Source organism: Dipodomys merriami, unplaced genomic scaffold (genome assembly GCF_024711535.1).
Source record: "Dipodomys merriami isolate MVZ:Mamm:240054 unplaced genomic scaffold, mDipMer1.0.p SCAF_1, whole genome shotgun sequence".
Classification (NCBI taxonomy): Eukaryota; Metazoa; Chordata; class Mammalia; order Rodentia; family Heteromyidae; genus Dipodomys; species Dipodomys merriami.
The window spans coordinates 135988582-136000726 of record NW_027202270.1 but is presented as its reverse complement, the minus strand read 5'-3'; the positions used below and the strand labels follow the sequence as shown (position 1 = coordinate 136000726).

The 12145-nt window shown below is 43.3% G+C and overlaps 1 protein-coding gene across 6 annotated transcripts in view; it reads left to right on the top strand.

Annotated features, from left to right (window-relative positions):
• Window positions 1–12145, top strand: part of Syne2 (spectrin repeat containing nuclear envelope protein 2) — a 310222-nt gene that overhangs the window by 215763 nt on the left and 82314 nt on the right. For all 6 annotated transcript variants that reach the window (XM_070032030.1, XM_070032022.1, XM_070032015.1 and 3 more), the window contains 10 exons: window positions 1178–1360; window positions 2554–2682; window positions 3193–3314; window positions 3481–3622; window positions 5243–5374; window positions 6129–6278; window positions 6397–6606; window positions 9119–9220; window positions 10328–10447; window positions 10568–10768. In XM_070032030.1, coding sequence (XP_069888131.1) covers window positions 1178–1360; window positions 2554–2682; window positions 3193–3314; window positions 3481–3622; window positions 5243–5374; window positions 6129–6278; window positions 6397–6606; window positions 9119–9220; window positions 10328–10447; window positions 10568–10768 — 1491 coding nt within the window. The remainder of the gene's footprint in view (window positions 1–1177; window positions 1361–2553; window positions 2683–3192; window positions 3315–3480; window positions 3623–5242; window positions 5375–6128; window positions 6279–6396; window positions 6607–9118; window positions 9221–10327; window positions 10448–10567; window positions 10769–12145) is intronic.

The following is a 12145-nucleotide window of genomic DNA, read 5'->3' as shown; positions in this document are numbered from 1 at the left end:
TGGCTTGAGAAAGACAAAAACAGCAAGGGGAAGAGGATTTTTTAAAATAGTTGTGTGGTGGTGTTTTTAAAAATCCCCACTTGACACTTGGGTTACAGTGGTGGGAAAAAAAAGGAATAGGGAAGGTTTGGGGGGAGGGGAGAGGTAAGACTAGTCAACGCTTTTTGTTTAGCTTAACATCTTTAAGCACAGACTGTGAAGATGATTTTTACTCATTAAATCCAAAGTACATGGATTGAGGCCAGAATACATGGATGTCAGTCTTTAACTGCTCACAATGACCCTGGGAGGTAAGTTCTGTTATTATCCCCATGTTATAACAGAGGCTCAAACAAGTTAAGAATGTACAACCTAGGAATGTACAGCTACTAAATGGAGGGGCTGAAATTCAAACCCAGGCAGGCTAGTTCTCATCAAGTATTGACTATCAATTCATTTGTTCATTTTATTTATTTATTTGTTGGTTGGCTAGTTATTTATTTTATCGGTACTGGGGTTTGAACTCAGGGCCTCCTACTGGCCTGGTTTGCTCACCTAGCACTCTACCACTTACACCACACCTTTAGCACTGCTTTGTGCTGGTTATTTTGGAGCTGGAATCTTAACAGACTTTTCTGCCCAAGCTGGCTTTGAGCCATGATCCTCTAGGTCTCAGCCTTCTGAGTAGCTAGAATAGTAGATATGAGCCACCGGTCTCCAGCTTTATTCTTAATTTGGGATTTTTGTTTTCTTGCCATCCAAAGGGTCAAACTCAGGGTCTAAGCAAGTATTGTAGGACTGAGCTACATTCCCAACGTCTTGTCTGTGTTATTAACCTTGGAGCTGGACTGGATACATATTTTCTGAAGTGCTTATAGAATCACTTACTGTAGATTATTCTAGAGTAACCTCTGCCATCAGGTTGGTTTGATTGCAGCCCTGGTACAAAGGACAGGAAATTATGTGGGAGTTGTTTTTTTTTTTTCCCAATGTTCCTTCCATTCTGTTTCTATAATGGTTGACATACTCGTAGGCAGTCAGGCTCCCTTATTCTGGTGAACATCACATGTTCAAAGCCAACACTGCTGGCTGTTGGTGTGGTGCAGTATAATGCACACACTTTGAATGTTCGAAGCTAACACCAAAGAAGAAGATGAAAAAATACAATATGAACAATAACATAATTTTCTTCTCCTAGGCGATGCTGACAGAGATTGAGCACAAGGTGGCATCTCTGCTAGAGGCTTGCAAGGGTCAGGGCCTGGGAGACAGTGGAGACACTCAACGTGAGGCCGAAGCTCTTTCCTTGAAACTCAAAACTGTGAAGTGCAATTTGGAAAAAGTGCAGATGCTGCTGCAGGAGAAGTACAGTGAGGATCAGGTAATACTGGCTTTGTGCAGACTAAGTGTTGGTACACCACAGCCAGCCAGAAGAGGGCTCTGGGTGGACGTGAAGAGCCACCCAGAAACTCTAGTAACCAAGAAAGGATAGTGGGTCTTCAAGCCATAATGGATAGACACAGAGGTTTCTTGCCTAGATGTGGATTTGGTATGAAAGGGTTGTATGTTCTTGTGGACACTGAGCTCTGGTGTAAGTCTTCATAAGAGAAGGCTGTATTTTAAAGACATTCTGTGGCTCTGAATGAAACATTTATAGTTTAAGATTGAAGTTTGACATCAGGAAAACAAAACCTTTTTCCAAGGCTCTTTTGTTATTTATTTACACACACACACGCACACACACACATGCACACACACACACACAGAGTATTACGTAGCTAAAGTACTTTCCCAAGTTTTAAAAGCATCTTATGTTTATCAGTATAGACCTTCTGAGTAGAAGTTTGTTAAATAAGATTTGCTTCCAAACTTATGAGTGGTGGCTGCTTGGGTAATCAATCACCTTCACAGAAATGACATCAGCTGCAGAAACATAGGCCTAGTCCCCATGCTCTTCCATCCCCAAGTTTTCTCATTTGTAAAGCGTATGTATTAAATACTATTTATTATATACCTATATAAAGTATTGTGTGTGGTGGGATGGGGGCTTGGTGCTCTACCACTTGAGCTACAGCTCCACTTCTGGCTTTTTGATGGTTAATTGGAGATAAGAGTCATGGACTTTTCTGGGCTAGCTTTGAATCGTGATCCTGAGTAGCTGGTTTTAGAGGCATAAACCACCAGTGCCTGCTTTAATAATGACTGTGTGTGTGTGTGTGTGTGTGTGTGTGTGTGTGTGTGTGTGTGTGTGTGTGTGTGTGTGCATGTATATACATACGTGTGTGTGTGTGTGTGTGTGTATATATATATATATATATACACACTTTGTTCTTAGAAAAAAGAGAAAATTAGTTAATTCAGTGGATGAATTTGGTTGAGGGAATAAGAGGATCCTTTCATTAAGTGTCATGTATTTTGAATTTGTTATGAAATGAATACATTAAATCATTGTATATAATTAAAGCAAACAAAATGCTGTTATTTGCTTTTGCATGGCTCAATTCCATTGTCAGAGGTGAGATAAGGTGATGCTTCCTTGTTTAAAGCACTCCAACGTGAATTGTGTTTTTGCAGCACCCTAGCATGCTGAAGAAACCACCAGAACATCATGAAGTCCTCCAGCCGGTTACCCTTTCTGACCCGGAGTCTCCTGGAACTGAAAAGCCCCAGTTCAGCAGACAAAAAGATGTCCCACAGCAGCAGGTAATTTTGGCCTTGACAGTTGAAAGGACATGAATAAAAACATGTAGCTGGACATGCTCACTAGCAATCCTGACATTTAGGAAGCTGAAGCAGGACAATAGTGAGTTCAAAGCCAACATGGGCTAGCAAAACCATGTGTCCAAAACAAAAATGGAGAAGGGCGAGGAGCAGGGAAGGAGGGAGGCAGGGGGGGGGGGGGCGAGGGGCGAGAAGAAGGGAGGAAGGAAGCTGCCAGATGGATTTTCTTTTGTTGCTTTTGTTTTTATTTTATTATTTTTTGCACTGCTGGGCATCAAACCAAAGCCCTTGGACATGCGAGGCACATTCTGTATCACTGAGCCACAGACTTGGCCCTTAAATGTGATTTTAAGAAATAAAAGCTAAAAGAAATAAGCACACAAGAAAAGTAGTCAACCATAATTTAGGAAGTGGTTCAAAATTAGATGGTTTTCTAGGGTACTACTTGGATAAAAAACTGAATTGGTGAAATCATTTAAATTTTATTTATAGGTTCTGGAGCTCAAACCAATGGAACAGAAAGATTTAATCAAATTTATAGAATTTAATGCCAAGAAAATGTGGCCCCAGTATTGCCAGCAGGATGCCGACACAGCTCAGGAATCTCCTGTGAGGTACAAATGTTTAAATACTTGGATACTTGCTAGATTTATGGTTAAAAGAATTTAATGTATCTCTGAAAGTCATTCCTAAAACGATGTCTAAATGGAAGACAGAGTTTATTTTTGTTGTTGTTATTTAGTGTTGATTATTCCTTTCACCCTTTTTCTTCCTCAAAAGCCACAAGGTGTCTGACCCTGGAAATGAAACTGCAGGTTCAGTCTCAACACCCGAGAACCAAAGTGGGGATAAATGGCAGTATCTTCATCACGAACTGTCCTCAAACATGAAGCTACCTCTGCCTCAGCTCGTGGAGCCTCAGGTCAGTCTGCCTCTGCACACAGTCAGCAGCCTGATTGTCCTTGGAACCCATCGAGCATCCACGGAAAAACGAGTGTGCTCTCTATTAAGTAGCTGTTCACTTGCAGGAAGCAAAGGATGGCTACCTAGCCAGGTACCCATAGCTCATGCCTGTAATCCTACCTACTCAGGAGGCTAAGAGCTGAGGATTAAGATGTGAAGCCAGCCGGAGCAGAAAAAGTCCATAAGACTCTTATCTCCAGTTAACCATCAAAAAATTGGGAGTAGATCTGGGCAGTGGAGGCTCACATCTGTAATCCTAGTTACTCAGGAGGCTGAGATCTGAGGATTGTGGTTCAAAGCCAGCATAAGCAAGAAAAGTCTGTGACACTCTTATCTCCAATTAGTCACAAAAAGCCAAAAGTGGAACTGTGGCTCAAGTGGTAGAGCACCAGCCTTGAGCAAAAAAGCTAAAGGACAGCACCCAGGCCCTGAATCCAAGATCCAGTACCAGCATAAAACAAAACAATGGTGTGTCATTTACTCATGGAAAGATTCTTTAGAGTCTACCTGTGTAGCCCCGGTGTCCAGGAGCCCTGTCAGGCAGTATTCTCTCCAGGGCACAGTTTCATGGCCCCTCCAGGTGTGAAAAGGCCAGTACTGCCTTTCTCTCTGGACAGGGAGCCGGTGAGCAGAAAAGCACGGCTGCTCACAGCACCCCAGTTTCCTTGTACAGCCCTGCACACAGACTGCCTGGACAAAGGTCTCCAATAATGTCGCAGCTGTTCAATTTGACAGCTCCTTCTTTCTTGCCAACCAACTTATCTGACCAAAGTTGAATCAATCTCATTGGTAGCTTTTAGTCTTGGTTTCTCCTAGTTAGTATGCAGTATAAAGTGCATATACAGCCAGGCACCAATGGCTCACGCCTATAATCCTACCTACTCAGGAGGCTGAGATCTGAGGATCATGGTTCAAAGCCAGCCCGGGCAGAATTATCTCCAATTAACCACCAGAAAACCAGAAGTGGCTCTGTGGCTCAAGTGGTAGAGTGCTTGCCTTGAGCTGAAGAACTGAGAGAAAGCACCCAGGCCCACAGTTCAAGCCCCACGACCTACAACAATGCAACACATATACAAGTCTCTTTCAAAATGTCTAATGCCATTTTTCCCCCAAGCAGAGCCATCTACCATTCATTGGTCCCTAATTTGTGTGTTTTAATAGTTTCAGAGAGAGAGAGAGAGAGAGAGTGTGTGTGTGTGTGTGCGCGCGTGTGTGTTTTGTGTGTTTGTGCCAGTCCTAGAACTTGAAATTCAGGGCCTGGGTGCTGCACATGAGGTGTGTTTTTTTTTTTCTTTTGCTCTAGGCTAGCATTCTACCATTTAAGCCACAGCTCTCTCGCTTTTGTTTGTTTTGTTTTGGGGGTTTGTTTGTTTGGTACCTAACTGGAGATAAAAGTCTCACACACTCTCTTGCTCAGGCTGGCTTAAAACTTAGTCCCTTAGATCTCAGCCTCCTGAGTATATATTTTTTTTCTTATTAAGATTAAAAACACCAAAAATACCTCAGAAAAAATGTATGCTGTGACATTTTTACACCTCACGCTGTCACTAATGAGATTTTGGGATTTTTTTTCAAACAGGTTTCCACTCCTATGAGTATTCTACCCAGTGTGAATGTGTATAACTTTAGATACCCAACAACCGAAGAACTGAAATCCTACACTACCCAGCTCAAAGACCTACACCAAGAAGCAATCAGTCTGCAGACCCTGGTACACGCTATGCATGACATACTTTCCCTCTGGCAATAATCTTAAAAACAAGGGGCATAGGCCAGCCTGACCTGAATAGGGAGATTGTATCAGAATTAAAGAAAAAGTAAGCCAGGCTCATGCCTGTAATCCTGGCCACTCAGGAGGCTGTGATCTGAGGATCATAGTTCAAAGCCAGCCCAGACAGAAAAGCCCATGAGATTCTTATCTCTAATAAACAATTTTAAAAAAGCTGGAAAGTGGCACTGTGGCTCAGAGTTATAGCACACTATTCTTGAATGAAAAAGCTTAAGTACAGTGCCCAGGCCCTGAGTTCAAGCCCCACAACTGAAAAAATAAATCTTATTTTTATTTGTGACCTGTTTCACAGAAGAATTGCTCACTAATTGTAAGAGCATTAATTAATCCATTTTCTGGGGCTTACTGGTTTGAGAAAACTTATTATGAAAAAGTATAACATGGGTTCGGAATGTGGCTTAGTGGTAGAGTGCTTGCCTAGCATGCATGAAGTCCTGGGTTTGATCCTTCATTACCACATAAACAGAAAAAGTTGGAAGTGGTGCTGTGGCTCAAGTGATAGGGTGTTTGCCTTGAACACAGAGAGGCTCAAAGACAGTGCCCAGGCCCTGAGTTCAAGCCCCAGGACTGGCAAAAACAAACTTGAACAACAACAAAAAACATAACATAAATTATAAACCAAGAAAAGGGTGTAGGAAGGGACAGAATCCAAATGGTTTTTCTTTTCTTGATTCAGGAAAATGTGTCTGAAGATGTACACATCAATTTGGATAAAAAGTTATTCGAATTCTTTCTGGCCCTCCGTCGGTCCCTCGGTAGTGTGGAGGAGCTGCTGACAGCTGGGCTCTTCCGGGAAGACACTTCCGGCCAGCAGGTGCACTGCGAGGTAGGGAGCTTCTAGCAGCTACATAGGTCAGCTTCCGCAGCATGGCTCGGTTGGGCCAGAGCTGAAGTCTTTGGAAACAAGGGCTCAGGTCCTGTCTCCATTGCTCTCCGCTTTGCAGGAGCTGGCTCTTGAGCTAAAGAAACTTCACTTAGCTCTGGGAGACAAGAAGGATGATCTTTTGAAAGCTATGGTTTGGCCTGGCCAGGACACCAAGCTGCTCTCTGACTGTCTGGACAACCTGCATACCTACCTGGAGCACACACAGGCCACGGCAGCCTCTCGAAGCAAGGCTCTGAAAGCTGGCCTCGACTATACCCACAGTTATCAGGTGAGGTTCTGAGCATGTAGCTTCTGCACAGCTCCAACTTTGCTTCCATTCGTCCCTCTTCTGCAAGACTTCATTCATGGGAGTTGCCCAAGTCAACAATGAGACCCTCTTGTGCTCATGGTTGGAAATCATTTGAAAGTGGTCTTTGGGGTGACTTTTTAAAAAGGAGTTAACTTACTCTTTTTCTCTTTCTTTTTTTTTGGGGGGGTGGGGTGGGAAGTACTGGGGTTTACACTCACAGCCTCACAGCGTGCTAGGCTGGCACCATACCTCTGAGCCATGTCTCCAAGCGATAGGGTCTTACTTGCCACTGGCAATGTACATGTGACCAGTGATCACCTACTATAGATTTCCTGCTGGGACCATAGGCTGACCCATGGTATGTAGTTTCCCTTCTATAGAGATGCAGTCTCACAGAGTTTTCTGCCCCAGCTGGCCTGGCACCATGATTCTCCTAATCTCAGCCTCACAAGTATTTTAGGATGACAGGCCTGAGCATCTACCCTGGTGGCTCTGTTTGTCTGTGTCTGTGTCTGTCTGTCTGTCTTGTCTCTCCCTCTCCCTCTCCCCCCCCTCTCTGATCCTGAAGTTTGAACTTAGTGCCTTCTGCTTGCTAAGTGGGTGCTCTACCACTTCAACCATACCTCTTGCCCTGTTTTTTTTGTTGGTCCTGGGGCTTGAACTCTGGGTCTGGGCACTCTCCCTCACCTCTTCAGCTTAAAGTGACTAGTGCTCTACCACTTGAGCCACAGTGCCACTTCTGGCTTTTTCTGTTTACATGGTGCTGAGGAATGGAACTCAGGGCCTCATGCATGCAAGGCAAGCACTCTACCACTGAGCCACCTTCCCAGCGCTCCAGCCTTGTTTTTTGCTGGCCTTTTGGAAATGAAATCTAGGGAACATTTCTTCCCAGGTTGGACTTTGACCTTGATCCTCCAGATCTCAACTTCCTGGTTGAGATGAGCCACTATCACGGAGTGTTTAATACTCCCTCTCTCTCTCTCCCTCTCCCTCTCCCTCTCTCTCTCTCTCTCTCTCTCTCTCTCTCCCTCCCTCTCCCTCTCTCTCTCTCTCTCTCTCTCTTTCTCTCTCTCTCCCTCTCTCCCTCTCTCTCTCTCTCCCTCCCTCCCTCTGTCTCTCTCTCTCCCTCCCTCCCTCCTTCCCTCCCTCCCTCCCTCTCTCCCTCTTAGTCCTGGGGTGTGAACTCAGGATCTGGGCAATGTCTTTGGGCTTTTTTCTTTTCCCTTTTCACTCAAGGCTAGCATTCTACTTAAGCCACAGCTTCACTTCCAGCTTTTGGGTAATTAATTGGAGATAAGAACCTCATGGACTTTTCTGTCCATACTGGCGTTGAACTGTGATCCTCGGATCTCAGCCTCCTGAGTAGCTAGAATTAAAAGTGTGAGCTAACAGCACCTGGCAATTCTCTTCTTATGTTATTTTTACTCATGTAGTGATTATCATACTGGAAAATTTGAATTTTAGATTTCTAAGCAAGAGGAAGGTGTTTAAGCTTTAAGAAAAGGAATGAGAATCCAATATTTGTGCAGGATTGTCTGGCCTCAGTGCATTGAAGAGGGAAAGTCTTGAAGCAGGGAGGCTTCTTGGGAAGGCATCTGAATTGCCTAATGAAGGAAAGATGAAACACAATGCCATTTATAACTAAGTCTGGCCCATAACATTAAACTAGAAACTGGACACCAGTGGCTCACACCTGTAATCCTAGCTACTCAGGAGGCTGAGGTCTGAGGATGGCAGTTGAAAGCCAGCTCAGGCAGGAAAGTCCATGAGACACTTTACTTGAATTAACTACCAAAAATCCAGAAGTGCATGTGTGACTCAAGTGGTAGAGTGCTAACCTTGAGTGAAAAAGTTCAGGAACAGCACTCAGTTCCTGACTTTAAGCCCTGGATCAGGACACACACACGCACACGCACACACACAAGCACACACACACACACTCTTTAAGCCAGAATCCAATCAAGTTTATGAGGGAAGAAGGATGTGATAGCACCTTGGGGATGTAATCATTTCTTCACAGACACACGATTCCAAGAAACAGAAATTGAGATCCAAATGATGATAGAAGGGCCTCAATAATAACAAATAATAACAAATCCAAAAGATAATAAATACATAGAGGCAACTACCAAAATGTGAACCCTCTCAGATGGTTATTCATACTAAGGATTATTAATTTGGGCAAGAGAGGATTGTGGCATTCTTAAAGGGAGAAGCTCATCTTTTACTGACATGCTACTATTTACTTCAGATAATCAAAGGGGAAGAGAGGGAATTGCCAGGCAACAGAGCTAGGGAAGGGCCTAGAGGGTGGTCAGCTATGTGTCAGTCATTACTGAGGCCCAATAATCTCTCTTATTTCTATACGTTTGAGAGTTTACTAATATCTCAAGACATTTTTTTAAATGAACTGCTTAAATGGTAATGGGGAAAAATGTAATAAAGGTCTAAGTGAGATGGCTTGGTTTCCTGCATTGATCTTTTTATACAGAATGAAATAAAACGATTATATGATCAACTCGTTAAGAATAAGACGGCTTTACAACAGTCTTTGAATGAAATGAGTGGCCAGAGCGTTGATGAACAGCTTCAGGTAATCGATGCAAATCATTCACATTCGCCTGACCTCGGGCCAGTGTGTTGTCTCAGCTGTGCTTGGTAAGGCCAGCCTAATAAGGCAATGAAATGGAAACAACTGTGGACCAATGCTTTCTGAAGCAGTGTATTCAAACAGCAAGAGACGATTCTCACCTGTCCACCTGACAAAAGATTGAGTGCATTTAGCATTGGTAAAACATTGGAACATGGGCATTGGCTTGCTCTGATCACAAATTAGATCAGGGTCAAAGGTTTGTCCTCACATCAGAATCTTTAGCGTTAAGACGTTTGATTTCATCTCTTGAGCAACATTTACTGAGAACATACTATGCTCAGTTACTGTTTTGGGGGGCTGGATATTTACTCTTCCTAAGGATACAGTACTTTAAGAGAAATATGCCATAAGCATTTGGGTAAATAATCCAGATAGTCACTAAGTGCTTGTGTTCCTAAAGCAGGAGACACCCTTACAATGTTCTCTTAGGTATGGCCTTATAGAATAACTAGAGCCAGGCACCAGTGGCTCATGCCTATAATTATGCCTACTTAGGAGGTTGAGATCTGAGGATGGCAGTTCAAAGCCAGCTCAGGCAGCACTATGAGATTTTTATCTCCAATTAACCACCAGAAAAGCTGGCAGTGGATCTGTGGCTCCAAGTGGTAGAGTGCCTGCCTTGAGCAAAATAAGATAAGGGCTAGCTAGCCTTACTAGCCCTGAGTTGTTCAAGCCTCATGACTAGCATGAGCCCACACACGCACGCGCGTGCACACACACACACACACACAAAGTCACTAGATATGTGTATACTGATTTGAAGAGTTGCTGACGTCTTGGAAGGGAGGGGTGCAGAAAGTTGAGTTGCAAGTCAGTGACTTGAAGCATCTCTGCATATATTCCACTAGCCTATTCTTAGAACATGTCAGGTAGACATTGGAAGCTCTGGGCAGCTTGAAGGAGAGCTTCAGGTGAGGAATGATTAAGTAGGACTTTAGTTTTTTTCTCCCCTTTATTCCCTTCTGTACTGATTAATTCTTTTTAAACAAATGTGTGTGTTTCTCCAACTTGTTAAAGGGTTTTCTTTCCTGCCTGTCTCTCACTTAGAAAGCAGATGTGCATACAGCAGAGCTGCAGAACTCTGAGAGCCGAGTGGCCAAGCTCAGGGAGGAAGGAGAGAGGCTTCACCTCCCGCCCGCTTTACTCCAGGATGTGTACAAACTAGAGGTACGCCTATGCCATGTCTTCTGCAGCAGTGGGTGCTTGGTCCTCCACCAAGAAATTTGACACCTGTTCTTCCATTGGTTTGTTTTCCTATTTGAATGAAAACACTTCTTTCCATCACAGGATGTATTGGACAGTATGTGGGCAAGCCTGAGAGCCAGGTACTCTGAACTCAATAGCCCATTCATCACCGAGAGCCAGCAAGAGACCTTGTTGGAAGGCATGATGGAACTGATAAACATTGGGAAGGAAAAACTTGCGCGTGGCTACTTACCACGAGCCAAAAGTAAAGTTGCTTTACAGGATCAAATAAAAAATCACAAGGTAAGATTCATCCATCGAATCCTTTCTAAAATTTTTATTTTATTTCTTTGTCTTTTATTTTGCTGGTCCTGAGGCTTGAGCTCAGGGCCTGGGCACTGTCCCTTAGCTTTTTTGTTCAAGGCTAGCAAGCACTCTACCACTTGAACCACACCTCCACTTCTGACTTTTTCCTACTTCGGCTGGCTTCACACTATTGTTAGAAATAGCTCTGGATTAGAAATAGCTCAGGATGTTGAGTCTGGTAGGAATAAAGACACCAACTCAAAATGAATTTGGCAAGGCAAAGTTTACTTCTGCAGAAGGGTGCACCACCCCAAAATCTGTCAAGCAAGCACACAGACCAGGCAGGCTGCCCCCTTTTCTCCCTCACCCAGCAGGCCCTGCCCCTCTGCTCACATTGGCTGAGCTCAGATTGACAAGCTGAAGAAGGATATGGTTTAATTAACAGGATGTAGTTAAAATTCAAGGCACTTCTAATAGGGTGTCTTAATTACAAAGCCCAGGAAAATAATGCATATAAATAAACATAACAAACAAGGACCAAGCCACCTTTAGAAAAACAATTCTCTCAAGATTAACCAAAAGGGAGCAAACTACTTTCATAGAAAAGACATTTTTCTCAAACTATGATCCTCAGATCTCAGCCTCCTGAGTAGCTAGGAGTGCAGGCATGAGCTACTGGTGCTCAGCCAAATCCTTCTTTATAAACTAAAATCTCTGGGGTTTTCTGAGTTCAAATGGAAGTTGTCCATTGTTTTCCACGGTGAAGCATGTGGAGTGTTGCTTTGTGGAAATATTATTTAATGTGATATTTCTTTGTAACTTGTTAAAATTTCATTTATTTTTCACAAATCCATTTGCATTTTATTTTCATCTCTTTGTATGTTTGGTGCCACACTGACTTTCCAGGATTTGAAATAAAAAACAAAAATAAAGGGATAACAGTTAAAGTAGCTAGGCACCTGTGGCTTATGCCTGTAATTCCAGCTGTACCAGGGGCTGAGATCTGAAAGACTGTAACATGAGATTGGCCATCCCCAAAAAAGTTCAAGAGACCTCATCTCAACAGAAAAGGATCCAAACTATAGTAAGAAGTATAAATAGGAAGATTGTGGTGTAGACCACCCCAATCAAAAGGTGAGACCTTATCTCAAAAATAACCAGAGCAAAAATGGCTGGAGGCAAAGCATAAGCAGTAGAGACATGCCTACCTAGCAAGCAGGCAGCCTGAGTTCAAATCACTTGTTTTTAGCCAGGTGCCAGTGGCTCACACCTTGTAGTCCAGAGTTACTCAGGAAGCTGAGATCTGAGGATCTATAAAACCAGCTCAGGCAGGGAAATGTGATACTCTTATTTCCAATTAATCATAGAAAAATC